This window comes from Melanotaenia boesemani, chromosome 14, assembly GCF_017639745.1.
Source record: "Melanotaenia boesemani isolate fMelBoe1 chromosome 14, fMelBoe1.pri, whole genome shotgun sequence".
NCBI classification, from domain to species: domain Eukaryota; kingdom Metazoa; phylum Chordata; class Actinopteri; order Atheriniformes; family Melanotaeniidae; genus Melanotaenia; species Melanotaenia boesemani.
Window position 1 is genome coordinate 17,108,452 of NC_055695.1, and position 26,788 is coordinate 17,135,239.

Below are 26,788 nucleotides of genomic sequence, written 5' to 3' on the forward strand. Positions count from 1 at the left end.
GACACAGCTGCCGTATGGAGTTACAAGCTTTTTGGGGGGTGGGGAGGACTATCTAGTGTTACAATTATTACCTGGACTAATCAGTTATTGTGGTGTGTAACGCCGTAACTACTGAAAACTGATGTTGGAGGAAAGACGGAAAAAAATCTGTATATTGTAGTCCTCTTGTGTGCTGTGAGTGCTGGAGCGAGTCCATGGACAAAACCATTTGCTGTGAGAGAGGGGGAACCTGAATGAAGTGCTGAAGTTGGCATTCGCAATCTGGCATCAATGTTACATTTCGCGCATTTAGGTCCTTATGTGTTGTCAGTAGATGCTGTAATCGTCTGTTTAATAGTTGTAAGAGAGGAAAAAAACATCTTATTGGTACTGCAAGTCATGTTTCATACACCTTAAAGTATGCCTTAAACAGGTTTCTGTGCCGCTCTTCCTCCACAACTTGCTGATACAAACACAAGGCAGCTACCTAGCAACTGTGTCGCTGACCATGGTGCTAAAAACAACCCTCAGATGGGCGCGTCCCGCTTGGAGGTCACTATATATATATATATATATATATATATATATATATATATATATATATATATATATATATCCGAATTAAAAGACAAATTAAAAAGTCTTGCATATGTTTTTTGTTTTGGTTGTTTTTGATCAGTTTTATTGGTGCAAGCAACAGTACTAACAGGTTGACAGAGGCTAAAAGCCGAAAATATTTTTGAAAATCCAACAAAAAACAGCTAAACATAAATCTGTTATCTGTTGTAACAACTGTTTAGTCAATCAACTCAAGATATTACTATCTTTAACACAGAGGTTGTGCACAGAAATATTAGTGCCAGTAATAGTAATAATGCAGCAGTACTGTCAGTTTACTAATAATAGTAATAATAATTTTAAAAATGATGAATATGTCAGTTATTATAGTTATTACAATAAGAAATCTTGTAATGTCAACAGCAATAACACTAGCTGACACTAAGATCATCAATGGTAAACTCATTGTCAGTCACTGAATTATCACCTATGTTAATTAGGTCATTTTGTGCTAGAAATATGACAGTAAACAGCACAGTAAATCTGAACATTGAATAAAGCTATGTACAAAATTTAGGATATTCCTTCACGTACTTTGGAGAAAAACTATCTCCACAAAAATATGATGTTCCGTGTGTAATGTATATTTCCGACCGGTCCATGAAGGTAGCGCTTCATCCACCAAATCTATCCTTGGGTATTCCCATCTGAAGTGAATGCATCACAGAACGACAGCAGGCAGAGGTGAAAAGTCTGGATCATGTTGTCATTCCAGCGGAGGTACATATGAACGACAAAGGGTCCTATAAATAAAAATTAGCAAGGCGGTCGGCAGAGCAAATTACGGTTCTGTACACAAAGACAAGACTTTGATGTCGTTTTTAGCCAACCAGCCAGAACAAGCTGATTTTTCTTAGCTAGCTAACGGAGGACCCTGTTAGCTAACAACCACCATCATCGACCCTAGCCAGCTGTGGATCGCCCTGTCTTCCTACGATGGGAAACACAGCAACTGCCAAGAAAGGCAATGAACAAGAAAGCGGTGCGTATCTGCAAGCTATTCCTATTAGCCTTTAGCCATTTAATATGAACTATCAGACAGTGCGCCTGCTCCTCAAATTCAGCGCAGAGCATCCTTTAGCAGTTGTGCATTATTAGCAGACAGTACCGTAACAGGGGCTGCATAGGCGAACCATCTTTGGTCGGACAGTTTACAGGGTGTTTTTGCTTTCTCTTAGCAATGTCTGTTTGCTGATTTCAGTTGGAAACTGTGTCACGAACGATATAACCAGCTCATTATTCAAAGTGACATTTGAGGATATAACAGAGCGGTTCTCACCATCGTAAGAAAGTTTTTCCCACAGAAGTTAATGTCAAAGATCTTTGGCATAACTAATTTAAAACCGTGTTGTTATATACTATATGTGTAACTAAAGTCATCAGGACACCCTGTTTAATTTTCAAAGAGGCAATATGACGTGCCTAACGCCAGATAACATCAGCAAGCACTGGTTTCCACTGAAGCAGCTGTATATGGCCTGGTCACTGCTTACAACAGGTAGCTAGTAGCTTTCTAATAGAAAAGTAGTTAAATCAAATTGAATGTTTTTACACACATATCTATCTATCTATCTATCTTATTATTATTTTTATTAATATTTGGGAAGAAATAGTTGCATAACATTCTAGTACTCCATATATTGTAGATATACTCCATATACAGTGATATGTAGAACTGCTGTCAACATGTTAAGTGTTTATCTAAAGTCTGTGATCTGCTTTATTACAATGACATTAATTAGGTGAGTCAGTGCTATAATATCAAAAATGTGTCAATTCTTTTAGTTACAATGCACCTGTTGAATTGCATTGCTAGAATCTTAATAGCTTTAATAAGTACATGTACGAAGTAAACAGAGACACTCTCTAGTGACCTAACTAATCCACTAAACTGTGCCATTCCTAGTTGCCTGTCTGGAGAACACTGATCTTGACCTGCTTTCTGATTGGTAGTAGTTTGCATATTCTCACAGACTAGTGCCTCAAGCCACCTGTAGTTTCTACAAGGGGAGGTTGAGGGTTTTATCCAGTAATACTTTAATGAAAATCACAAGCTTGAGAAATGCAATAAAACATTGTTGTTATGTAGATTTCAAACATTTAGCGCTATAAATTTGAGTGGTACCAACACACTAATAAATCAAAATCCTTTTTCTGCTTTAATATTTTTAAAAGTGTGTAGTAAAAGGTCAGGATATAAGAGTGAATGAAGATCTGCATGGTACAGTATAACCACCAGAGAGCACACTAGCATAGAGACAACTTCTCTGTCAGTTAGTCTGTGGGCGTTACAGTTCTCTTATCAGTACTTTGAATTCAACATAGCTGTATTGTCGTTTTTCCTTGACATTAGGTGCTATGCTTATCTTGTATACCTTTATCATAGCATATCAGTACTTGCCTAATAGGCAGTCTTAAGCACTTTCAAATGACACCACCCCAAAAAGCTGGACATGCATTTGGCTGCTGCTATTTGAGCAGTGTGCTTGAACAGGAAGTTAACTTTATGTGGTTAACCAACTATTGCAGAGCATTTGTAGGAAGTAGTATCACGGGTGTCTAGGCTAAAAACGGTTACTTTGACTGTGTGCTTTCTCACTCACACACCAAGTTATTTGCTTTAAAATGGCCCAAGGAAAAGATCAGTCTTTTGCCAGTCGTTTAATCCACAAATATCTTAAAAGTGGACAGGAGCAAAAAGGACAAGAGAACGAGGGGCCTCACATATCTGATTTCACCATCATGTGGGATAAGTTGAGTAAGTGCAGCACATTTCTTTTACTCCTTAGTGAGGCCACTGATATCTGTAGCTCTGAGCAGGCAGGCAGTTTGCCTTAGAAGGGTGATTTACTTATGACCTATTGCATCAAGCAACGTATCTGCTTCAACTATACAGCTCCTGATTTGGCTTTAACAAGCTTTCAAATTTAATTTCTTGATTTGTTTAGTTTTTACCACAAGAAGCCACCTAACTTCATAACCTTTGCTTTTTCATGGCATTCCTCAGCAGCTTCCTTATTGATGTTTTACTTCTGTAAAATCAGCGTAGACATAGCACTTGCAGTACTGAGCATTTGTGCCGCTTCAGTCACTTACATCATCTGAATATCTGTGCCCTGTCATTGTTATGTACTGCTCTGTAAGTATGGAATGTGTTTTCATGTAGGCTTTTTACAGTGTCTTTGCACTCAATGTTGTCTTTTTGTCTTTTTGGAATAATGCAAGCTTCTATTAGTGGAAGGAAAGAGTACGAAAGAGATCAATATTAATTGTAAATAACAAAAAATATGTATTTAATGCTGCACAACAGGATATAAACATTAAGTATTTTTGTAAATGGCAGCTCTTAGAAAGAAAAGACGAACAAAGTCATCTAACAGAATTAATCTTATTTCAGTGATGAATAATTGAGTTTGACATGTGACAGGTGGTAGGGATGTCTTACATTGTCTCCAGTGTTATATTGCTGTGACTCTAAAATGTTCTTGTTTTTAGCTCTTCATAAATGTGTCTTCCTCTCTTTCTCTTCTCCATCATTTCCATCCATGTGGGTGAATGTTCCTGCAAATCCTGGGTGAACTGTAGAGACTTTTGGTATGCTCATTTTTCAATGCAACGTCCCAAGTCAAAGAGCAAATATCGATTTTAAATTTTAGACTAACAAGGCTCACTAAACCCAATTTCCACAAAATTAGTACGCAGTGCAAAATAAAATTAAAACAATAATAATAAGTGCAGTTCTGTTGTGACTTTCAGCCTCGTTCCTCACATACAGAGATTTCTTTGTATTCTCTTAATCTCTATTTGTCCTCATAGTCTACCACAGAGTGATAAACTCCTCTTCATTTTTACTTCAGAAAGACTTTTTCAGGCTCATGTTACCAACCTGTTTCCCTCAGGTGATTTTTTTGGCATCACAAAACTCTCCCGTACTTTGGTTGCCCCTGTGGCAAATTCTTTAAATCATGTATGAATGTATTTTTAAAAAAAAATATTCTCAACATAATGATTTGCCTTATCATGACTTTTTTGTTAATATAAGGTTTAAATGATTTGCAAATCATTGCAGTATTTATATATACAGTACCTCACAGAAGTGAGTACACCCCTCACATTTTTGCGAATATTTTAGAATATCTTTTCATGGGACAACACTCTAGAAATGAAACTTTAACATACAGAATATCAAACTAGAGAAACTAAACTTTGATATTTTGCATGTCAAGTTTAATTTTCTATAGTTTATTATATTACTGTTTATTATTGTTAGTGTCCTTTTTGATAAGAAAGGGTTTTTTGTTTTAGTATTTAACCCTCATTCTCAGATTAAACTACTATATATTCAGTTATTATCTGGTTAAGTAACCACTCGGTTTATCAGTGCTGCCCACAGTGAGACTTTACACACATTTAATGGCTCTTTGACTTTGGGCATCTCATGTCTGCTGTGTCTGTCACAATGCACTGTCTTTCTGTTGCCTGCTGTGTAGTCTTAGTTATGTTGTGCGTTTTGCTTTGCTCTCTGTCTACTGTTGCTGTGTTTCCCGTTAACCCCCACCTACTTCTGAAAGGGATGCAGAATAGCTGGTCTTGCAATTGGCCAATTTTGTAAAGTCCTCAGAGCTCTTTGCATCACTTTATCAGTCAATTTTTCCTGCTTAGGTGCATATTTGAACCTTTTAAAAATGGAAATATCTTTGATGTTGTTTTAAGTAGAGTGCTGCCACCCCAGTACTTGGTATTTGCCTGACCTTAAAAAGCATTTATCTCCCTGAACATGTGAACTGATTTTTTGTTTGTTTGTTTTGTTTTTTCTGAATGCATTGCCTGGTGAATTTCCCTGAACATGTAAACTGATATACTGTGAGTCCCAATTTAGTGATTGTTTTATCACAAATCTGTCTTTTTGTAGTGAAAGAGTTCTTAGCTAAAGCCAAAGAAGATTTTTTAAGAAAATGGGAGTGTCCTCCACAGGTAAGTTGTTTTCTGTAAGCACTGTGTTTTTTAATTTCAGGTTTTTTACAAGTTTGTCCCCCTTTTTTTCCTTTTTTTTTTTTTTTTCTTTTTTTTTAGAAAGAAACTGATAAGACTTTTGTCTGATAGCCATTTCCTCCGTTTGAGATCAACTCAGATCCTGTTGATGTGAATGGTAACTGATTGCGTAATTGCACCTTGTAAATGAGAGGCATCTGCACTAAAAATATCTCTATCCAGCTTAAATGTTTTCACTTCAAGTTACATGATAGAAAAATGAAAATGATGGGGCAAAAAAAAGTATTTATAAAAGCTGAAAGTGTGGATAATTTAGAAGCGACATCAGCTTGCTGCCTCATTTTCACTGATGTGTTTTCTCAGTGCACAACAGGCCTGGACGACTTTGACAGGTTCAAAACTCTGGGCACTGGATCATTCGGACGAGTAATGCTTGTGAAACATAAAGCTACAAACCAGTTCTACGCCATGAAGATCTTGGACAAACAAAAAGTAAGTTTTAAAGGCTTCAAATAAAATCCACAAGAGTTGTAATTAGAGCCCAATTTGTAAAGATAAAAGCTGTAAAGTGGTTTGCATAATAGCAGAGGCCCTGTATCTCTTTCTAAAGGAAATGATGTTTCCTCTCATGCACTGCCAGCAAGTTATCACTAAAAACCTCAAAGACGCTTAACATGAGAGTTTCAGTCTTTAAATACTGATATGAAAGTTAAGGCAGGCTTGTATGTCATTGGTAAAGTGCTGCTCTGTTCCCTTGAATTTAGCCGTTGATTTATGAGGTGAACCTGTTTGACTTTCACTTTCAGTTAAACAGAACAGCTACAAACATTTCATGAGATTAAAATGGATTCAGATTCTGTCTTATGAGTCTTAAGACTGATTATGCCAAGTAAAACTAAAAGTATTGTATTTTTAATAGGTTTAAACATCTGTGTTACAAATAATACTTTCCTCTTCTTCTACAGTTTACTAATGTTATCATCTGCTTTTAAAGACGTGTTTAATCATTTTTAGCTTTGGAATTGTTTTACAATTTCCTTTAAAGTAGTGTAAAAAAGTAGTTAAGTGCAAGATGCAAATTAATTTAAAGAAACATAAAAGTTTGACATCAAACGGATATCACGGTCAGGTGTTGTATCATTGTGTGGTTATAAAGCAGCACATTTGAGAGCTCAATTTAAAAACAGCAGCTCAACTAGGATTTACATCAGTCTGACATGTAGCCATAGCATCAGTGGTCAGCCACTCTTGCAGCACATTTCCTGTGTCAAAGCTCGAATAAATCAACATGATGATGTGCTGTGCAAGTAATAGAACAGATGATAATGTTTAGAGAAGGATTATCTGTCTTAAAGGAAATATTTTCATATAAACACTTTACTGGAAAATATTCAAACCAGTATAAGTCTGTAGAATCTCCAAGATGTGAAAAAATGTCATTCTAATTTGCTTGTTTTTTGCACTGTGTGTGTTTTCAGGTGGTGAAGTTGAAGCAGATAGAACACACACTAAATGAAAAGAGAATACTACAGGCTGTCTCCTTCCCCTTCCTCGTCAGATTGGTATACGCTTTCAAGGTACTCACAGAGCTAACAGGCAGATATTCTTGTCTACTGTAGTACTTCACGTCTACAAAAATGGAGCTGGGTGACAAGGGCAATGAAATAATTTAGACTTTTTTCATGTTTTTGGTGTTGTTGATCATTTAAATGGAAAAAAAAATCTTCACAAGTACTCAAACAGTATTTAAAAACAGTTTTTCTTATTGAAATCGATTTACTTTGAGCAATGAAAGAGCACCAACACCACAATACCTTTTACTGTTGCACTGCAATGTTATCTTATTTGTTTCATTGAACAACAGGAGCACTTCTGCCTTTGTGAAAATATTTGCTTCATGCTTGGGATTCATTGTTGTCAACATTCTGACAAACTCAGCTTACTTTGTCTTGAAGAGCCCGCACTCCTGTAATTTTCTTCAGCAGGTGCCAGGTGTTACGATACATGGAAATTAGGCAACTAACAACATACATACTTCATATTTCAGTGCATGCTTTTGTTTCCCATGATCCCATAATTCAGCATCTTGTATAACTTGTCTTCAGCTGCAATTACTTGGACAACACTGCTCAAAATAATAAAGGGAACATTTAAAAAAACACACCTTAGATGTTGATGAATGAAGCATTTCAGTTAAAAATCTCTATTCATTACATAGTGGAAGGTGTTGATGACAAAATAACATAAGAATGATTAATGGAAATAAAAATCATCAACCCATGGAGGTCTGGATTTCGAGTCATACTTAAAAGTAGAAAGTTCGGCTCATAGGTTGACCCAACATCTGTGGAAATTCCTCAAAATCAATTCAAAATGAGATTCATTTTGTGTGTGGCCTCTGCGGGCCTGTATGCACTACGTAAAACATCTGGGCATGCTCCTTATGAGACAACAGACGTTCTTCTTCAGACGGATCTTCTCCCAGACCTGGATCAGGGCATCAGTCAACCCCTGGACATTCTGTGATGCGATGGTAGAAGACGTGATGTCCCAGGAGTGCTCGATTTGATTCAGGTCTGGTGAACGAACAGGCTAGTCCATAGCATCAATGCCTGCATCATCTAGGAACTGCTGAAACATTCCAGCCACAAGTCCGAGCACTGTCATGCATCAGAAGGAACCGAGGTCCCACAGCAGCAGCATATGAACTGACAATGAGCCTGAGGATCTCATCCTGGTACCTAATGGTAGCCAGGGTACTTCTGGCTAGAACACAGAGCTCTGTGCAGCCCTGCAAGGATGCTGCAGGCAGCAGAATGTTCTACTCAGCGTCTCCAGACTCTCTGACATCTGTCAGATGTGCTCTATGTGAACTTCTCTCATCCGTGAAGAGCACAATGCTGAATCTGTCAATCCTGGTGTTCTCTAGCAAATGCCAATCAGGCTGCACATTATTGAGTTGTGAGCACAGGCCCCACTTGTGGACATCGGGCCCGCATATCACCCTCATGGAGTCTTTTTCTGACAGTTTGATCAGAAACATGCACATTAGTGGCTGCTGGAGGTAATTGGGTAGGGCTCTGGAGGTGCTCCTCCTGTTCCTAAGGAGCTGATAGCGGTCCTCCTGCAGGGTTGTTGTACTCCTACGGCCCCCTCCACGTTTCCTTGTATGAATTGTTTGAGCAGTTTAATTGTTTTCTTACTTCAACCGACTCTTCTAAACAACGTTGTTTTAGTTCATTGAGATTTTTTGGCACAACTCTCTTAAAGTCCCACGACAACATTTAAATCAGGTTGACGTCTGGACTTTGACTGGACCATTGAAACACCCTCATTTTCTTTTTCAGCTATTTTGTAATAAATTTGCTGGTGTATTTAGGGGTCATTGTCCTTTTGCATGACAGATGCAGCTGTCAAGTAAGTGGCCTCACATTTGGTTCTAGAATAATTTCCTATACAGAGGCTCTCGTGATTGATTCAGTAAAAGCAAGATGTTGCTGCTAAACAAACCCAAATTATAACTCATCCACCAACATGCTTGACAGCTGGTATGAGGTGTTTGTGTTTTTGTCACAAAACAAGGATTTAGTCTTTTATGTCCAACTTTGGAAACCTGCTATGTTCTTTTTAGAGAGCAAAGGCTTTCTTCTGACAACCCTCCCAAAAAGGCCTTAGTTGTACCACTTTTTCCAAATGTACAGTCATGAACATTCAACATATTAACTGAGGGCTATAGAGTCTTTTAGGTCCTGTATTTGGCAGCGTTGGTTTTTCTGTCTGTCTGTCTGTTAGGAACATATCTCAAAAAGTAATGGATGGATTTTAATGAAATCTCCAAAATGGAATCAGGAACAAGTGATTAGATTTGGGGGGTGATCCAGATCACCGCTTGGATCCAGGAATTTTTTAAAGAATTCTTTACTATGGGGAGATAGGAATAAGTTTCTAACTTGATAATGGCCACAATCATCGGGGAAAAAAATTACAATGGCTTGGCGGAGGGCTGCTCGCTCTAGATTTATTTTGTTTTCTTCAGTTATCTACGTATTGCTCAGTCTGACCTTAAAGTGAACTAACTGAGACGTTTGCTTCTGAGAAGATTTGCAGCTGTCTCAAATGTTTTCCACTCGAAAATAATCTTTCTCATTGATGAATGGTTGACTCCAAATTGTTAGGAAATGAGTTAGTAACATTTCCCAGATTGATGGGCAGCAGCAGTCACAGTCTAAAATCTTTGCTGAGCTCTTTCCTTATTGCCATTGTGTTAACACACCTGAATGGTGCAGAGCAGCAAACTGACAAAACTCTGCTTTTATAGAGGTATTCGCATTGATGATTACCAGTTTGTCAAGCACATTTGATTTGTAGCACCTGGCTGCTACCTAGCCTTAAGGAAGCAGTTGACTTAAGAAGACCCAGCTGATTTTTTTCTTATGTCCTAATTTGTAAAACCTTAGAACTGAAAGAGATTGTACTTTACTCTTCAAATGACTTTTGTGACTGTACTGGTCTTTGGCGTTACTTTACTGTCTTAATCTACTGCAGCTGCCACTTCTCAAGCTGGTAGTTGTCTGGCAAAGCTCACATGTGAAGGTGAAAACAACAACAAGCTAATTTACCACCAAGAAGTGCTAGTATCAACATTTGAGGGACATCAGAGGAACCATCAGTCCTGCTTTTGCAATTTAGACTTTTTTTCTCACTACTCAAAAATTAATTCAGCGTTTTTGTCAGTCATGGTTCATCAACAAAGTAAATATACATGAAACAGATTACATTTGTATTTCTGAATGGTGCTTATTAGTTGGAAGTGATAGTTAAGTGTGACTGTAGTTAAATGTGTTCTTCTCTGGCAGGACAACTCAAACCTCTACATGGTGATGGAATATGTGCCTGGTGGAGAAATGTTCTCACACCTCAGACGCACTGGAAGGTTCAGGTACGGCGCTCATGGTCTTTTTAGCTTATTTTGTTATTTATTTACAGTCTTTGTCCCTTTCTCTTAGGGGAGACTTGTTTTCATATTTTACACCAGTGTCTGAGTTTCTTTGTTTCCCTGTTTTAGTGAACACCATGCAAGATTTTATGCAGCTCAGATAGTGCTCACCTTCGAGTACCTTCACTCCTTAGACCTCATCTACAGAGACCTGAAGCCTGAAAACCTTCTCATAGACCAACATGGATATATTCAGGTACACATCTGATGTGAAATTTATCAGAGAAACATAAACCAACTGACTGAGAAGGTAACTGAGAAGGTAATCAAGAACACTGGGCTCAGCATGAATGTGTGATCAGAGGGACAGTACTGGAAAAACAGCATAAGAAAGCAGATTGACTGAAAGTCACATTTTAAAAACATACCCACGTGTAGCTTTTTCTGCATAGCTCTTGTTTGTAATTGTACTGTAACTCATTACTTTGACACTTTATTTTCTTGCTGGGTTTCTTCTCTCAGGTCACAGACTTTGGATTTGCCAAACGAGTAAAAGGCAGGACCTGGACATTGTGTGGGACTCCTGAATATCTGGCTCCAGAGATCATCCTCAGCAAGGTGAGCCCTTCATACCCACCCATGTTACTACAGTAGGGTTGTAAGGTGTCAGGACAGTAAGTGTAAAATGTTAAGAATGAGAGTGTAAACTGTGACAGTGATGTTGAGATTAAGTTTCTTTATCTGTGTTATAAAGCTGTTACAGTCGTGATTTGCAGGTCACGGTGGTCTAGGTTTTATAGAATATTTTTATTATCAAATCTTGATAGTATTCTGGATTTGCTGTCCAAGCAGGAACATGCTTAGATGCTGTAAAAAATCTAAATCGAGTCACACACCTGCGAAAGAAGTCCCATGGACAAAGAGGGTAACTTCTTTACAACTTACTATTGTTAAGCCACTAATTCTGCTTCATAGTGTAGTACCCTGTAGTTATTTTAGGACTTGTCAGAATAATTTTTATTAGTTTACGTTATCTGGATTAGGGTTTGTCTGGTACTTTGGGGTATCATTTGAGACTAGTTCAATTCGAGGCAAATATCCTTGAGTTTGTTTGCTTTACTGGGCAAAAATAAATAAATAAATAAACAGAGGATGGACAAATGGCTTTTGTTGTCCAACAGTTGAGTGTCTTTGAGTGGTCGACTGACCTCAGCCTCGCTGAGTGTGTGTTTTTCTTGACACAAACACGAGACTGGAAGTCAGAATCCTTTGACATAAACAAGAACTGAAGCTGACTGCTGTGAAGACCTGGTGCATCATCACTAGGGAAGATACAGTGTCTGCTGATGTCTTTGAGTCATAGACATCAGCCTGTCATTAGCTGCAGAAAAACTGCTGACAGACTAATTTGCATTACAGTTAAAAGACTTCATTGTCTCCAAACCAAAAAGATGGTTATGAGGCAGATAATAAAGCCAACAAAAGATCCTTTTTATGCTGATGAATAGAGCAATGTGTTGTTTTTATTTTTCTACTGTTTCTGCTGTTGTTATCTGCGGTAGTTTTTCACTCAGAGTAAAACCTTTAATGTGGTGATTTTTTTTTCTTCCAGGGCTACAACAAAGCTGTGGACTGGTGGGCACTTGGAGTTCTTATCTATGAGATGGCTGCTGGTTATCCTCCTTTTTTCGCTGATCAGCCCATCCAGATCTATGAAAAGATTGTATCTGGCAAGGTACACAAGGATAGAAAGTTTATGTTTAAATATTTAACTATTTGAAAGTTGTGAAGTCATAATGACCAATTTGATAATATTTGTGCGTTGTTTTCTTCTCTTACGTAACTCACCACACTATGAACAGCGGGGGGTGTTCAAAGTGTTTTCAAAGTGTTTATGATGAAGCAGACTTTTTCTGTCTTCCTTTTTAGGTACGATTTCCCTCTCACTTTAGCTCTGACCTGAAGGACCTGCTGAGGAACCTGCTCCAGGTAGACCTGACAAAGAGATTTGGGAACCTGAAGAATGGTGTGAATGACATAAAAAACCACAAGTGGTTTTCCACAACAGACTGGATCGCCATCTATGAGCGAAAAGTAGGTCTTGATTGCTAGAAAACAAGTGGGCACAGTATTTGCTTGGATCATAACATTCTTGTTAAGCCAGAGACCTTCTTTCTCATTCTCAGGTTGAAGCCCCCTTCCTGCCAAAGTGCAGAGGACCAGGGGACACGAGCAACTTTGATGACTACGAAGAGGAGGACATTCGTGTCTCACAAACAGAAAAGTGTGCAAAAGAGTTCGCTGACTTCTAGTGAACGGACAAGAGTCCCATCAGGGCTCTGGTGTTTTGGGAAATTTGCACTCTGTTGAGGGTTAAGGTGGAACTGAGGCCATTGCGTGCTCAAAACAAATGCCTAGTTCCTTCATTCCACACAGCTGAATGAGGTCCTTTTTGCCATGATCCTGTGTGCAGTTAGCACTGATCTACTCACAGGCACATTATGCAGACGCTCCTTGTGCTGCAACACAAAGTACTCGACCACGTCTTCATAGTTTGTCATTTTTTTCTTTGTTTACCACTATTGAATATTCCTCCTCCTTTAGTAAGTCCTTGTTTTAAAAGCAACGAAAAGCTAACATTACTCGCATTTTCAAGCAGCACAAAGAGTCATCGTATTAGCTGGCATTGCACATATTGTGATTTAAGCGTAGGGAAAATTAAAAGATTTTTTTAAGGTTTTTTTTTTGTTTGTTTGTTTTCTGTTATATGTTACATGCTTGAGTGTTTTTAGGGTTTGGTTTAGTATTCATTAATCAAGACTGCAACCATTATTCATCATTCTGGTGTTTTTAAGACCTGAAATCATGTATTTGTTCCTTTAGAAATAGAAATACATAAGACATACTGTTTTCAAGACTTTTTTTTAAGCATGACCAAAAGTAAAATAAAGATTTTGTTCAGTAAAGGAACAGAAATACTGATGACAGAATTTCTCAGTTATAGCACTCCAGCATGAGTTTATCAAAGAGATGGATTCAGTGACAAAAGAAGCAGAAAGGTGTGAGTGCTGTGAAAATGAATCAGTTGTAGCATTCATTAGTCATATCTGGTCACAGGGCATTTCCTTTTTACCTCAGTGTTGGTGTGTCGTCTAGTTAGTGGGATGAAATGATATATTTTTCAGGTACAACTCTGTTTCACGTTGAAGGAATCTGAGGATGTTTGTGTGTGTCCGCACACAACAAATCATATGTTTTTGGTACATTTATACACGTGCATTGACATGGCATTATTCAAGAGCTGATAGGTCAGTTGGTTAGATTATCATGAAGGCTTAGCATGGATGTGAAGCAGTGTTAGTCTTTGTTTTTTGTTTTTGTTTTTTTACTGCTGTTTGAGCAGAGCACTCGGCATATGTTGAGCATCTGCCATATTTTTTTTTTTGTTTTGTTTTTTACTTTTGCATGTTTGTTTGTACAGCAGTGTGACCACAAGCTGATGATTTCCCCATCTTTTTTGTTTCTTTCTTTGTTCTGCTGAATCTGTATCACAGCCTGGAACATTGAAGTAGTAGATAAGTGATTTCTTTCTGGTGACATAATTCTATTAAAATCAGGGCCAAGTCATTTCTTTGTACTAACAGCAGAAAACTCAAATATAACCTCAAAGTATTCCTTCTACTTTGTTAGTACTGCTTGCTGTACTTGTAACACATGCTCGCTGCATCATTTTCTTACCCAGTTGCACACTGTGACGGAACAACATTTACTCATTCTGCTTTGCAAAGCTGAGTAGGTCAGCTGGAGATTGCTAATGGACAGAAATTATGATTTTTTTTAAAGGGATTAAGGTCAATATCTGACTTTTTAATATAAGCCACTCTTCATAAGGTGTTGTCTTTGTATATTTGATGCACATTTTCTCCCATTGGAGACATGCAGGTTTATGAGGGATCTATCCACGTTAGACAACATTTAAGGCCCATTAGTTCTCACGTTTTGCCTGCCCTTGCTGCTAAATGTCATGTCTGCCTCAAAATCCTCTGCAGCTTCACAGGTCAAAATGTTGTATCTTAAAAAATGTATATCAGAGGTTGAGTACCTACAAGGCCACGGAGTCCTCTTGGTGGTTTTTCTTTCTTCCAGATGGCAGAACTCATCTGCCTTTGTAAACTATGCTTTTACTCCTATAGATGGAGGTTTGTTTCTGCCTGCTGTCCCCAGAGAAGTCAGAGTTTGAGGTCATTTCTGCTGGTTGGTCTCTCAGGGCTGTGGAGAAATAACAGTTTTTCATTACACACTGAATCTGAAAGAAAAATGCACTCTTGTCAGAAGTTTTAATCTTTAATTGACATGATGATTGAGTCTTTGGATATGAAAGGAAAAGCAATTTAATCAAGTTCAACAATCTTCGACAACCAAATGTGAAAGGTTTGGGGAATCTATGATTTGCCTGAATTGGTACATTTTCTCAGTCTGAGCACATTATGTTACATTTTATTTAGTTCAAATTTTATTTCAAAGGCACAAATCTTTCTTATGCTGTTTTTATTTATATTTAGAAATGTCTAAAATGATAACATTTGTATGTTTTAACTTGTGTAGCTCAGTATAAATGGGAATTAAACTATTTTCAAAAGTGTTAGAAACACTGAATATATTGGACTATTTATTTTTTGTATGGTTTTTCTTTCGCCCTTATAGGAATAAAACATTTATAGTTAATGCACACTGAGACCTCTTATGCCTGTTTAAAATTATTTCTTGTTTTATGTGTTTTTTGTAAAGTTTTTTTTTCTGTAAAAAAAAGTTTTATTGAAGGAGATTTAGAATTATTTTTCTCAATTTAAAGGGTGAACAGATGGTTATTCTCAGTCACAATCTTTTTTTTTTTTTTTTTTTTTTTTTCTTTTCTTTTTTGGACCAGTTTTTAAAACTACACCTGGGAAATAAAGCATGTCTCTGTACAAACTGCCTGTGTGTAAATCTTCCCAGAAAATGTCTTGGAGATCCACAGCTATTCATCTGTTCGCCCTCTTCCATATGTGTAATGTTTAATGTAAATGATGGCACCTTTCCCTGAGCCACTTCACACTTCCGACTGAAGGAAATCAGTTTATGAGTTTTTGTAGCTAGTCACACTTGCCAGTATGGGATCAATAATCTGAAATGTGTCTGTATTTAGTTTGTGGAATTACTGCACATCATTTAGAAGGCTGACACGTTTTTTCCCACCCATATTTACTTGTGTTTGCAAGGGAAATATACTTTGCTGTAGCAGATTTTATGTAACAAAGGATATGTCACAATAATAAATTCTTTTTATGAAAATCTATGTTCTGTTTTTGTTTTATTATTATTATTATTATTATTTGTTTTTTTTTTTACTTATAGGGATGTGTTCGAGACAGTGAAATAAAGTCTGCAATGTAAACCTATAACTACAAACGCCAGCATTAAAACAATGATTCACTACAGTTCCCATGATCCCTTGGAGTCGTGGGCGAAGGAAGCAAAAGCGAAGGGGCTAGTTGGCTTCAGTTGATTATAATTTGATTTTATAAAATAAATAGCGTTGTTTATTAATTAGTAAAATATTGCATTGGTTCGGAAACGTTTTGTCTGTTGATGTACGTGTACACCTTGGAAAAACAATCGATGTCAAGCTAGAATCTCATAAAATGAGGTAACTGTTAATTTTGGTATTAGCAAACGAAGCTAACTATCTGTGCTAGCTTAACGTTCATGTTAATACAAAATACGAAGAGTCGGTGATTAAATATCTGCCTTCATTAAACGAAAAACGCTATTTTTTAATATTTATATTATATTTATTTATACACTATTTTAAATTTATTGTTATGACAAATACATGTTGTGATTGTATTGCTATTCTGTTTTAAAAATAGTTAACAACAGCTCTCTCAGCTGAGTGTTTTCTGTCATATTTTTATTCGCCAAGTATATTTACCGTATTATCAGTCATGCTATGCTATTATTCCAGTGGCGAGATCCAGAGACTGACAGACGGAAAGATGTACAATGATGGTGTTTGAACTGCCAACATACTGAGTTCAACTGGAGAAGACATCTGATGAAAAATTACTTCAACGTTACAGAATGTAAGAGTATTATTATTGTTTTTAGTTGTTTCTCGATGTTTAAACTTAGAAAAGATAGGGGATGAGGCAGCTTGTGAGTCCACACTCACAAGCTGCAAACTACAGCACGTTTTTTTTTCATTTCCACTCTATTTATTGTTTTTTTGTTTGTTTGTTTTTTTTTCTCTCTACTGCCTTTGGCTCATTACTAGTACAAGTATATGCAGATTTTTACACCTAAAAAGAGAAGACATGAATTGCCTTGTGGGGTGGAATAAATATATCCCTTCTAGAAATATCATTCTTACAGATGCTGATATTAGATGCAGCATTTTACAAATGGACACATTCATTCTAAATTAAAAACATGACAATAATCTTTAACAATCAATAATCTTAACTCCTTCCTTTTATAAAAAACTTTAATCTGTTTTACCTTCACCTACCTCTGATCATTTTGCACATTTTATTATTTATTTATTATTATTATTATTATTATTGTTGTTGTTGTTGTTGTTGTTGTTATTATCATCATTATTATTATTATACCCAAGACACAACAACTACATCATTTTGTAATCATTTTCAGAAAATCAATATTTCTGGAATAACATTATGAATATTTACAACATCATTTAGGTTTTACAGTTGGGCAAGATAATAATGTATCAATTAAGTGTGGTGTAAGATATATTGTTTAAAGCATTTTAACATTACGAAATAAAATCTGATTTAATGAGGCATAATGTTCATCATTTGCCTCACTGGTATATTTGATGTCGTGTTGCTTTATTTTCGTCAGATACAAAAGACAAAAAAAGCAGAGATTAGCAGTCCTAACTTTAAAAAAGTATAATAAAAAGAAAACTTTATTAAATTTTTTACTTAAAATGCTAAATGAATTGGTCAGTTGTCAGAGGTATTGATAACTAATTTTTATTATGACTGTTTTGGTTGACTGGTTCAACTTTTTGGAATTTTATGATGAAGCTGTTTTAATAGTGCTTTTTAGCATCCCTATTATTATTAATACACGCACACACACACATATATATATATATCATTTGTATTTAAATTGTATATTGTATATATATTTTTTTCTTTTTTCCCCACAGCCAGCATGGAAGACAAGGCAAATGGCTCATTGGACACCAAAAGGTATTCTCATCAGATAAATCTATTGTAATTTTTGGACTTAACCAAAAAGGCTTGTGTGCTGAATAATATGTACATTTGCTATGATTTGCAAGTCTCATCAATTTTATTTAGAAATGTATATTTATGTCTCACAGTAACATATTAGCCTGTTTTAATAAATGATTTGGACTTATATGTAATACCCTGTCAGTTTAGTTTGCAAGATAAGTATGTTAACTTTTCCTCTCCAGCCCAGTGGAGAACGGCCAGCTGCCAGACCCTTCCAACTGGGGAGTTACTGACGTTGTCAATTATTTTAAAGCAACAGGGTTTGAGGAGCAAGCCACAGCTTTCCAGGATCAGGTTGGAATGTTTTTATTTTTCCCAACTCAAAATTCCTGTCACGTCATTTTAAAGACTTAAAATCTCTGATCAAATATGTCTGTCTCCGACTGACAGGAAATTGATGGTAAGTCGCTGCTCCTAATGACTCGAAATGACGTCCTGACAGGACTGTCGATAAAGCTTGGCCCTGCACTCAAGATCTACGAGTACCATGTGAAGCCACTACAAACTCAGCACCTGAAGAGCAACGCCTCATAGCTCCGTATGCCGTCCCACCTCTCAACTCAGTGACAATCATTGTGTCAGGAGAACCCAGGTTAGCTGCCGCTTCACAAAGATTCCTCTGCCAACAGTGGCACATTAACAGGATTTGAATTCTGTATGTTTTTATAAGCGTGGATCCCAAAAAATGGTCTGCACATGGCATCCACTCAGCTGTTTACCCTTTCAGCCATTCTAATTTCTGCTGCTTGAAATATGTTTTTTTTTCTGTGTGTGTGTGTGTGTGTGTGTGTGTGTGTGTGTGTGTGTGTGTTTTATTTAAAAAGAAGCAATGTGGAGTAACTACTCTGCAGGTATCATTTATGTATGTTGGTGTGGTGTATGTGTGTGTGTGCAAAGTGAATTAACCTATCATGGTTTTAAAAAGTATTTGTACAGAAGATGATATATAATTGAAAACTGTATGTTCTGTCATACCTGACTATTTTGATTCTGATACATATAGTTTTGCCCTAAATTTAGTTTTTATGATCTGACCTGTGAATTTTGAGCCAATGACTATCCTGAGCATGTCACTGCAATGCATTTTCTTTTCCCAGACACAAGGATCACCTAAAGCTTATTTGTTTGTGCAAAACGTCATTATTTAGGCTCTGGGTCTTGATATGAAAATATTTGTGTATATATTCTTATGTTTTCCTACCTGTGGTGCTTTCAGCTTTGTCACCCAGACAACTGTACTGAAGTGTGTATGAGCAATGTATATGTGCAACATAACACTGGAGTTTGAATATCTGAATGTGAGATTTGCAATAAATGGTGCTCTTTTCTCACCAAAGAACAACAACAGTTTCACACTTTATTAGCAGCAGTTGTTTTTTCCATTTCATATGTTGCTTATTCTCATGACACAAAGCATCATGTTTGGCTAATCTCAAGATGTGATTCAGATTTTAAAGGGTAGATTAACTATTTAGTAAGATGACTTGTTCAGGTTAATAGTTGGATCACAGCAGCCTTCTTCTCAGGATGTGACAACACTTTCAAAGTCGAGCTTGTTGTTTCCTACGCACTGTTCCTGTGATGTTCCCAGATGGGTTATCAAGCGGAAGAAGCACCTAATGAGGAAAGCATTTACATCAGTCACCAAATAAATTCATAAAACAACTGTAATATTTAAATATAATAATAGAACTTACTTCATTTTTGTTTACAATACCCATTTTTGTCATGTCTATGATGAAGTAATGCTGGTTGGGCATGATGATCTCGATTTCGTCCACCTAAAGGACAGCATATTCTTTACAGCCAGACCTCCTGAATGAGCCTGTTATAAGTTTTATGTGGCTTCAAATTAAAATTATTTTAGTAAAGCCAAATCGGGAAAGATGAATGACAACACTGCACACAATAATTACGTAATTTCATTGCTGTGTAGAAATGTGTCAGAACCAGTGCTGATCACAAAGTTTCTATTAGATCTCAAACAGGTTATGTATTCACAAAAGATTGTGGGAAAACTAAATGTACTGTTTTCATGGAATACCTCAGGAATTCTCTCCAGGACCAGAACCTGAGTTTCATAAATGGTCTTCTGCACAGAAGGTGAGTACACTCCCCGATCATAGGGGCCAGCGAACCTCTCAATGATTGTCTCCTTCACAGACTTCCTATGGGGTTAGTGAATTCACTTTTAGGATGTTTCGCAGTCACACAATCCATAGCAGCAAATGCTGTGATCTCACCCACAGGTCTTTAACAGATAATTACCATGCAGCATCAAAGTCAACACCCTGAATCCTGTTGTAGCGCCACCTGGAATAGACAGAGGTGCAGAAACATCTGTCCTTTGTCTCTTGCAGTGTAGTGAAGCGGTCTCTTAGAAAACCCTCAAAACCAGACTGGGTAGTTTTCAGCACCTTCATGTCCTTCACCCCGCTGTGAACCACTGGGGCTCCTGTGTAGGGCACAAAACTGGTTTATTTTGGAATGAGCAGAAAACATTTTAAATGTTTTGTGTTAAAATGGACCAATCATGACACTCAGGGACAGCGAGCAAAGTCAAGGGCTTAGCTGTGCATCCATAGATCCCTTTGTAGACAGTATTTGCACCACAGCTGAACTGCAGGGGATTTAATCAATAAGCCACAGGAATCAGAACTGAGCACAAATAAAACTATGGTATCTAATTTCCTCACATCGTTTCTACATGCTTGCTAGCTTCTGAGCTAGAGAAAGCTTGGGGCTGCCACAAGGCTATGCCCTGGATAGCCAGACAGGTATTAACCCAGATCATGGAATATTGAACTGAACTAAACAGTTTTGTTTTACCCAAAATAAAAGAAAACATGTATACAAATGAAAATTTCCAGCTACATTTATTGTATGCATGTGTCTGTGTGCATATAATTACCATTCAGGTGTTGCTCTACATCACAGAAGCGACAAGCTTCTGGGCTGTAAATAAATGCATGAACATGCTCTTTCCCATTCTGAGGGAAAAAATACAGAGAAAAAGAGGCTTGTTATCCATATTATTTCATTAAGTTAATGTACATTTTATTTGGAGCCATAAAAACTGTATATTTGGACCAGGACTGATTACTGGACCTTGAGTTTTACCTTCTCCAGCCTTTTCCATGGAGCCTCCTCCATGTAAACTTTGGCCCTCAGCACATGGTTGAAAGAGGTCAGGAAATGATTACAGAGGTCAAGAGAAAACTGCTCGATGTTCTTCACCTGAACAAATGTTTTAAAAAAAAGAGGAATAAACTTTAAATAAGGCTATCTTGATTTTTTATTTACTAGTAGTAAGTAATAGTTACATATTTTGACATCAGGTCATCATATTAAAAGTTTCTGCTTTATTTATTGTTCTGGGATAATAATGACTATGATATCAGTAATATCTCTGTCTTTTAGTTCCGTCTGAAAAATCTAAATCTGATTTACTGAGTAGAAATTAAGCTTTAAGAAGCACTTTTTTTTAGCCTTTCAATATATATTTTTATCTCAGTCCTCTGTATGGCTCCAGCTGGTTGCTTAAAACTAGATGACGAAGATTGGTCTCCCACTGGGAGTAAATAAAGCCACTACTCCAATCTGTGAAGCAAAATTTGTTCCTAGATTAATTCTAAGTATATTGAAATTGCACCATGTTGATCTATTATCACACCTGCACAATGTGCTATACCAATTACTGAGCCATTCCTGTACCCATCCTCATCACTTCCTTACACGACTACATTAATGTCCCTTTATCTCTATTCTAAAAGAATATTGAGTCATATTTAAAATGCTGCAACACAGATTTAGCAGTGAAAACATGAACAAAAAAATCTGTGCTAGGGCTCATTTTAAATATTGGCATCCAAACATATTTAACAATACCAGAGCATTTACTCATTTATGACATCATTCAGCTGAATTTCTGTAAAGCTCATTACAAAAATGAGTAGTTTAGCCTTACAATAACCAGTTACAGTTACTGGTCATTTATTTATGATGTAATTAAATAAAATTGTCTTATTTGATGAGTATAACTTTCTACTTAGTCTCACCCCTTTGAGTTTGGCCAGGGCATGGACAGTGTTCTTGATGGTGTCAGTGGGGATGATGTCAGAGTTGTCTCCAACTAGATAGTCCTTGCGTGACTTCAGTGTGATCTCCACGTTAGCTTGCAGTTCAATGATATAGTGGTGGCTTCCCTGCTGCCTGATGCACAGCACCTTCACCATGTTCTTGCCATAGCCTGTTCTCACAAACTCCACATTCTGAAGAAAAGAAACAGGTTATAAATTTTTTCCAGTAGTAAACCAATAGTAAAGGTTTTCGTGAGTTAATAATACAATGTATAGTTGAGGAAAACAATCTCTATATTACTGTGTTAGGAAAATAAACATTTAATTTAATCTTTATCATAGGGAATTTGTTACTTATTTTACTGTGTGAGGGTTTGACATTCAGAAGTCTAAAATCAACGGTTTGGCCTTGTGGTCACTGACCCCCAAAATAAACATCACCACAAAATAATTTAAGGCTGATTTGCACTAACAAAAAGAAAGTTAGACATGCTTAGGTGTTTGTTAAAAAAAAAAAAAGAAATTATTCTTTTTACATCTTAATAAAATGTCACCTGATCTGCAGCTGTTGCCATGGTGCCTTGCTCTCCTTCACCTGCTGTGTGTCTGACCTGATCAGTCTCTCACCCTGTCTCCAGAAAAATGTGTCTCTTGCCAATACAGGAGGATCTTTAAAGGGAGGGTGTTGCCACCTTGCACTCAAACTATTGGGAGCTACAGGTAAAGTTCATCCCATTTTAAGTACGCAGTTACCCTCCCAGACATCTAATTCATGTAGTTACATACATAACCACACATAGAGGATCCCAGAAATAAAATAAAATAAAATTAAATAAAATAAAATTAAATAAAATTAAATTAAATTAAATTAAATTAAATTAAATTAAATTAAATTAAATTAAATTAAATAGCATCTCACCTGGTACCAGCTGGGATAGGCTTCAGTTTGTAATTAGTGCAATTGTGCCTTAAATGATTGACATAAAACATATTTTTGGAAATCACAAGACTAAAACTAACTCATGATTATCTGCAGGCTTTGCTAGTTCTGGGCTGTTCAAAATCTCTGTGTATGTATTTTGTATTTTAAATGTAATTTTGTGTTTATTTGCCCAGAGCCACAAATGGAAATTACCTCATGGTTAAATCTGGTATAATTATTATAAGATTAAAGTTCCTCTGCATGTCACAAAGAAACAAACTAAATCAAGTTAGATTAGTTTAAAAATTAATAACTTATCAGTGCATTATGTCAACTTTAAAACACCTTAATACCTCCAAACAGGTGCCACATATGTGAAAAGTTTATAAGTTTAATAACCGTTAGCAGTACAAAATTGGATTTACATGAAATTGGATTTAAATAAATTTAATGAATGAATTAAATTTAAATTTAATGCATGAATTAATTGCATTAAATTTAATGAATTATAATTAAGAAGGAAGAAATTCTGAGAATACATTATTTTGTGTTTCACAGATACATGGCTGCAGGAACTTATCCCAGACTCTGTGTTGCTTTAAGACTGTAAACTACAAACAACAAAGTTAGCAGAAATCTAAAGGGAAGAGAACCTGCGGTGCTTTTCATCAGGGACATGTCATGGTAACATTTAAATATGTAACTTCTTTTGCATGTACTGTACATTGAAATGGAAGTGAATTAAAACATAAAATAAAACTGCCCAACATTTTATTATTCACTTTATTTATTATAATTTAATTTCTAAATTATGGTACTTATTTGATTTGTCAGCCCAAATAGGGGAAATGAAACTTTCTACTCCACAGCTTTCTTACAGTTATGTGGGGAGATTTTTTAACCAAATTGTTTCTAGTTTGATGATCAGTGGAGGCCTGTTGCTAATAATATGACTGTAGTTGCACTGAGAATCTGCCTGACCTTGAAGAACAGAACAATGAAATACAGAAAAAAAAGACCTATCACAGGAATAACTGAGCCTAAATGTTGTCAAAGTTCCTGATTTAATTTACTTCACTTACACAGTAGCTACTTTCTCTTTTCCCATCATGTGACCAAATCTTCTAAGTTCCTGTTTTGCATGTCCAAGCAGCTGTGCTGTATTCACTCTCTAGGTCACTCAGCCATGAAGCACAACCTCTAAATAGATACCAGTCCCTTTTTCTGTTCTCTGCTGTCTTCTTTTTAGATACACAAGTCAATCAGGATGGCCAAGACCTTCAGGGTGTGCTTCCACATTACTGCCGTATTGCTCTGTTGGACAGTGTGTAAAACAGATATTTCCTGCAAAAATGAAGCCGGCAAACCAGTTGATTGGTGAGTTGATGCAATGCTTTACAGCACTAGTGTTATAATACTCAGGTTTCAGGTGTGTTTTTATTATGTATTACTAACTGTAGACCATTGTTAGGTTTTATAAAATGGAAGTGTGAAATCTGCCGTCCCCATGTTTTCCAGGTTTATCATCTACAAACTGCCCAGGTATAGGATTGGTGAGGTTGGCAGTGGGGTGGAATACATGTACCTGGACTCATCAGTAGGGAGCTGGCAGATGAGCAAATTCATGATTAACACCAGCCGAGGAGCCGTAGGAAACACTCTGAGTCAGCTCTACATGGGAAAGGCCTACATGGTGAGATGTTTCTATTGTTGTGAGTGAGACCTTTGTTTCTGGAATGAGATGGAAGGTAACAAAGGTAACAGTGGTGCCAATTTGATGAGTTGGTGCAGTTTTATTTCCCATACGGAACTAAGTTTAACTGAAGCTGAACAAATAGAGACAATTTATTGATGTTCCCCAAGTAGACAGTAAAGCTAAAGCCCTTCCTTATGCCATTTGTATTTTCAGTGCAGTAAATAGTGAAAATTACAGTAACCATAAGCTGTTTGTTACAGTATGAAATTATAAAAAGAGAAAAAAACTGACTTATCTTGATGAAAAAGAACCCAAACTGGCCTATTTAGTTTCTAGCCATGTCTTTTGATTAACCTCTACTAGTTACCTTGAATGCCCTCTTTGTACTTTGTATCACTCAAAAGTTGTTAGGTGTAGAAATTTCACAACATTTCACAGAAAAATACAAGATTTTAATCAATCATTTTTCACATAAACAAATCATAGACACAAATGTCATCCTCAGAAGGATGGGATTGATAAGATATTTTTCCTTCATTCATTCCTTTTTCTTCCAGTCTAACAGCTCAGTCTACGCATTGTACAATGACGGACCACCGATTGTGAAATACATTAGAGGATACGGACACACCAAAGGTACTTTACATTAAGAAATCACTGTTATATGAAAACAATTAATCTTTCATTTTGACTGTATGAGAGAGAAGGCCATAGAAACCCATACCTTGAAAACTGTACTCTTCATAAAGGGAAAAACTAATTCTGTTTCTTTCTGTGGACAGGACACCTGATGGTATCACAGTAAACTGTTCTTTTCTGAAATGTTTTGGATTTAAACAACAGAAATTAACATGCAGACTTGAAATAACCATAGCTACAACTTCAGCTTTAGTATTGGTGTTAAAAATGCACTTTGTATTAGTGCACTGTTTTCCAGACTGATAGTCCAGCAATGCAACGCTGCATTTTGCAACAAGAGAAAGTCAACATGGTTTTGATGTCAGGGGGAGGATGCGGCCAAAGAGCATAAGTCTGATAACTGCTGTTGACTTAAGGTTTCCAACCGTTCTGACAAAACTTTGATGGAAATGTTTAAGGGCATGCGTGCTGGTTTGCATGTATGTGTTTCTTCTTACGTGTCTTTACACATTAAACCATTTTTTTATGCATCCTGCAGGGGTTCTGCTCTTTGATCAATCTCAAGGTTTCTGGCTGTCACACAGCATTCCCCATTTCCCCTCATTCCCTGAGAGGGGCTACCAGTACCCCTCCTCTGGTAAACTCAATGGGCAAACCGCGCTGTGTGTGACCTACCAGTATGCACAGTTCCTTCGTATAGGTGAGTTAACTGAGTGAACGTGGGCCTGATCTACTTGTGAACCGTGTGTGTGCATGGGTGTGGGTGTGTGTGTGTGTGGGGGGGGGGGGGGGGGGGGGGCATCAAAACATGCTGAAAGCAAAAAAAAGAAAAAGACTTTTAGAGGTCATCAGAAGCCTTATCACCTGTGTACACAGACTTCAAAAGTTTTTGTTAATGTTTTCAGCTTTTAAATCCAGTGAAATCCAGTGTGTGATTAACACACAGTTGATGCGGAAACACTGAGAGCCAAACATGAAATAGATAGTTTGTGTTTTTGTGACATCATTCTGCCGTCAAATCATTTCTGCCTAACATTTAATTGAAAGAGAGTGGAGTAAATGCAATTTCTTTATTTCTTAGTAAGATGCAAGTGGATGAGAAAATAAAAGTCACTCTCTTTAAAACTCTGACTTCCTGTTGCTAATGTTAATCTGACATACGCAAAGCCCTTCACTAGATAATTACTGAACATTTTACTCAAAAATCTATTCAGAAATTTAAGTTGAATATGGAAAAAAATCTATAAAAATAGCAGACACAGAGCTGATCCAATATACAATAAAGAAATTAAAATCTAACTTTTCAAATATTTCCTTATAAAAATAAAATTTTGCTCATGTTTTTCTTTCTCCCTCTGCTCTCCTGCAGCACAGCAGTTGGTCTACCTTTACCCACGTTTCTATAACTGCTCTGTCCCCCCTGCGTTTTTGGCCGACCTACCACAGCTGGCTCAGCTGTGTGAGGGCTCCAAGCCACCACTGTCTTCCAACAAGAGGGAGGAGCAGCTTTTTTCTATGCGTGGGGACAAGTTTATCAGTTTTGTTAAATCTGAGCAGCTTGTGGATGGTAAGGTGTTACTTATGTACTCTTGGTCAGTTGCACTTTGCTTTTTTGCCACT

The 26,788-nt window shown here is 36.8% G+C and overlaps 4 protein-coding genes across 7 annotated transcripts in view; 3 read left to right on the forward strand and 1 right to left on the reverse strand.

Moving 5' to 3' along the window:
• Window positions 1-1,246: 1,246 nt before the first annotated feature.
• Window positions 1,247-15,856, forward strand: prkacba (protein kinase, cAMP-dependent, catalytic, beta a). Of its 3 annotated transcripts, XM_042006401.1 has the most exons (11): window positions 1,247-1,579; window positions 4,183-4,191; window positions 5,510-5,571; window positions 5,953-6,081; window positions 7,068-7,166; window positions 10,446-10,528; window positions 10,655-10,781; window positions 11,048-11,143; window positions 12,138-12,260; window positions 12,455-12,619; window positions 12,712-15,856. In XM_042006401.1, the coding sequence occupies exons 1-11, from the start codon at window positions 1,534-1,536 to the stop codon at window positions 12,835-12,837; spliced, it is 1,065 nt and encodes a 354-aa protein (XP_041862335.1). In that variant the 5' UTR covers window positions 1,247-1,533; the 3' UTR covers window positions 12,838-15,856. The 3 variants fall into 3 exon arrangements, with proteins under 3 accessions (XP_041862335.1, XP_041862336.1, XP_041862334.1); XM_042006402.1 differs by lacking the exon at window positions 4,183-4,191 and having other exon boundaries at window positions 1,248-1,579; XM_042006400.1 differs by lacking the exons at window positions 1,247-1,579; window positions 4,183-4,191 and adding an exon at window positions 2,846-3,355.
• A 148-nt stretch (window positions 15,857-16,004) lies between these two features.
• On the forward strand, window positions 16,005-19,365 carry samd13 (sterile alpha motif domain containing 13). Its single transcript, XM_042006411.1, has 5 exons — window positions 16,005-16,211; window positions 16,530-16,647; window positions 17,742-17,784; window positions 18,015-18,126; window positions 18,223-19,365. The coding sequence occupies exons 2-5, from the start codon at window positions 16,620-16,622 to the stop codon at window positions 18,364-18,366; spliced, it is 327 nt and encodes a 108-aa protein (XP_041862345.1). The 5' UTR covers window positions 16,005-16,211; window positions 16,530-16,619; the 3' UTR covers window positions 18,367-19,365.
• On the reverse strand, window positions 19,176-22,576 carry uox (urate oxidase). Its single transcript, XM_042006409.1, has 8 exons — window positions 22,466-22,576; window positions 21,891-22,103; window positions 20,953-21,069; window positions 20,744-20,822; window positions 20,101-20,287; window positions 19,877-20,000; window positions 19,530-19,613; window positions 19,176-19,448 (listed from the first exon to the last, which is right to left on the reverse strand). Exons 1-8 carry the CDS (start codon window positions 22,484-22,486, stop codon window positions 19,374-19,376), a joined length of 900 nt encoding a protein of 299 aa, XP_041862343.1. The 5' UTR covers window positions 22,487-22,576; the 3' UTR covers window positions 19,176-19,373.
• The window catches only part of dnase2b (deoxyribonuclease II beta), a 5,848-nt gene continuing 1,606 nt past the window's right edge, over window positions 22,547-26,788 (forward strand). The window contains exons 1-7 of one of the 2 annotated variants that reach the window (XM_042006404.1): window positions 22,547-22,631; window positions 23,392-23,517; window positions 24,083-24,210; window positions 24,352-24,526; window positions 25,087-25,165; window positions 25,707-25,868; window positions 26,538-26,735. In XM_042006404.1, the coding sequence (XP_041862338.1) occupies window positions 23,515-23,517; window positions 24,083-24,210; window positions 24,352-24,526; window positions 25,087-25,165; window positions 25,707-25,868; window positions 26,538-26,735 (745 nt within the window). In that variant the 5' untranslated portion in view covers window positions 22,547-22,631; window positions 23,392-23,514. Of the gene's footprint in view, window positions 22,632-23,391; window positions 23,518-23,566; window positions 24,211-24,351; window positions 24,527-25,086; window positions 25,166-25,706; window positions 25,869-26,537; window positions 26,736-26,788 lie in introns of those variants that run through there. The other variant, XM_042006405.1, reaches the window with a different exon arrangement.

Excerpts from the sequence above, each read along its gene's own strand:
- prkacba (XM_042006400.1), top strand. The coding sequence starts at position 3,223 with ATGGCCCAAGGAAAAGATCAGTCTTTTGCCAGTCGTTTAATCCACAAA. Across the intron at positions 6,082-7,067 it reads AGATCTTGGACAAACAAAAA|GTGGTGAAGTTGAAGCAGAT; the intron begins GTAAGTTTTAAA and ends GTGTGTTTTCAG. Across the intron at positions 12,620-12,711 it reads TCGCCATCTATGAGCGAAAA|GTTGAAGCCCCCTTCCTGCC; the intron begins GTAGGTCTTGAT and ends TCTCATTCTCAG.
- uox (XM_042006409.1), bottom strand. The coding sequence starts at position 22,486 with ATGGCAACAGCTGCAGATCAG. Across the intron at positions 20,288-20,743 it reads TGTAGAGCAACACCTGAATG|GAGCCCCAGTGGTTCACAGC; the intron begins GTAATTATATGC and ends TGCCCTACACAG. Across the intron at positions 19,614-19,876 it reads TCCTGGAGAGAATTCCTGAG|GTGGACGAAATCGAGATCAT; the intron begins GTATTCCATGAA and ends GCTGTCCTTTAG.
- samd13 (XM_042006411.1), top strand. The coding sequence starts at position 16,620 with ATGAAAAATTACTTCAACGTTACAGAAT. Across the intron at positions 17,785-18,014 it reads GGCTCATTGGACACCAAAAG|CCCAGTGGAGAACGGCCAGC; the intron begins GTATTCTCATCA and ends TTTCCTCTCCAG. Across the intron at positions 18,127-18,222 it reads CCACAGCTTTCCAGGATCAG|GAAATTGATGGTAAGTCGCT; the intron begins GTTGGAATGTTT and ends TCCGACTGACAG.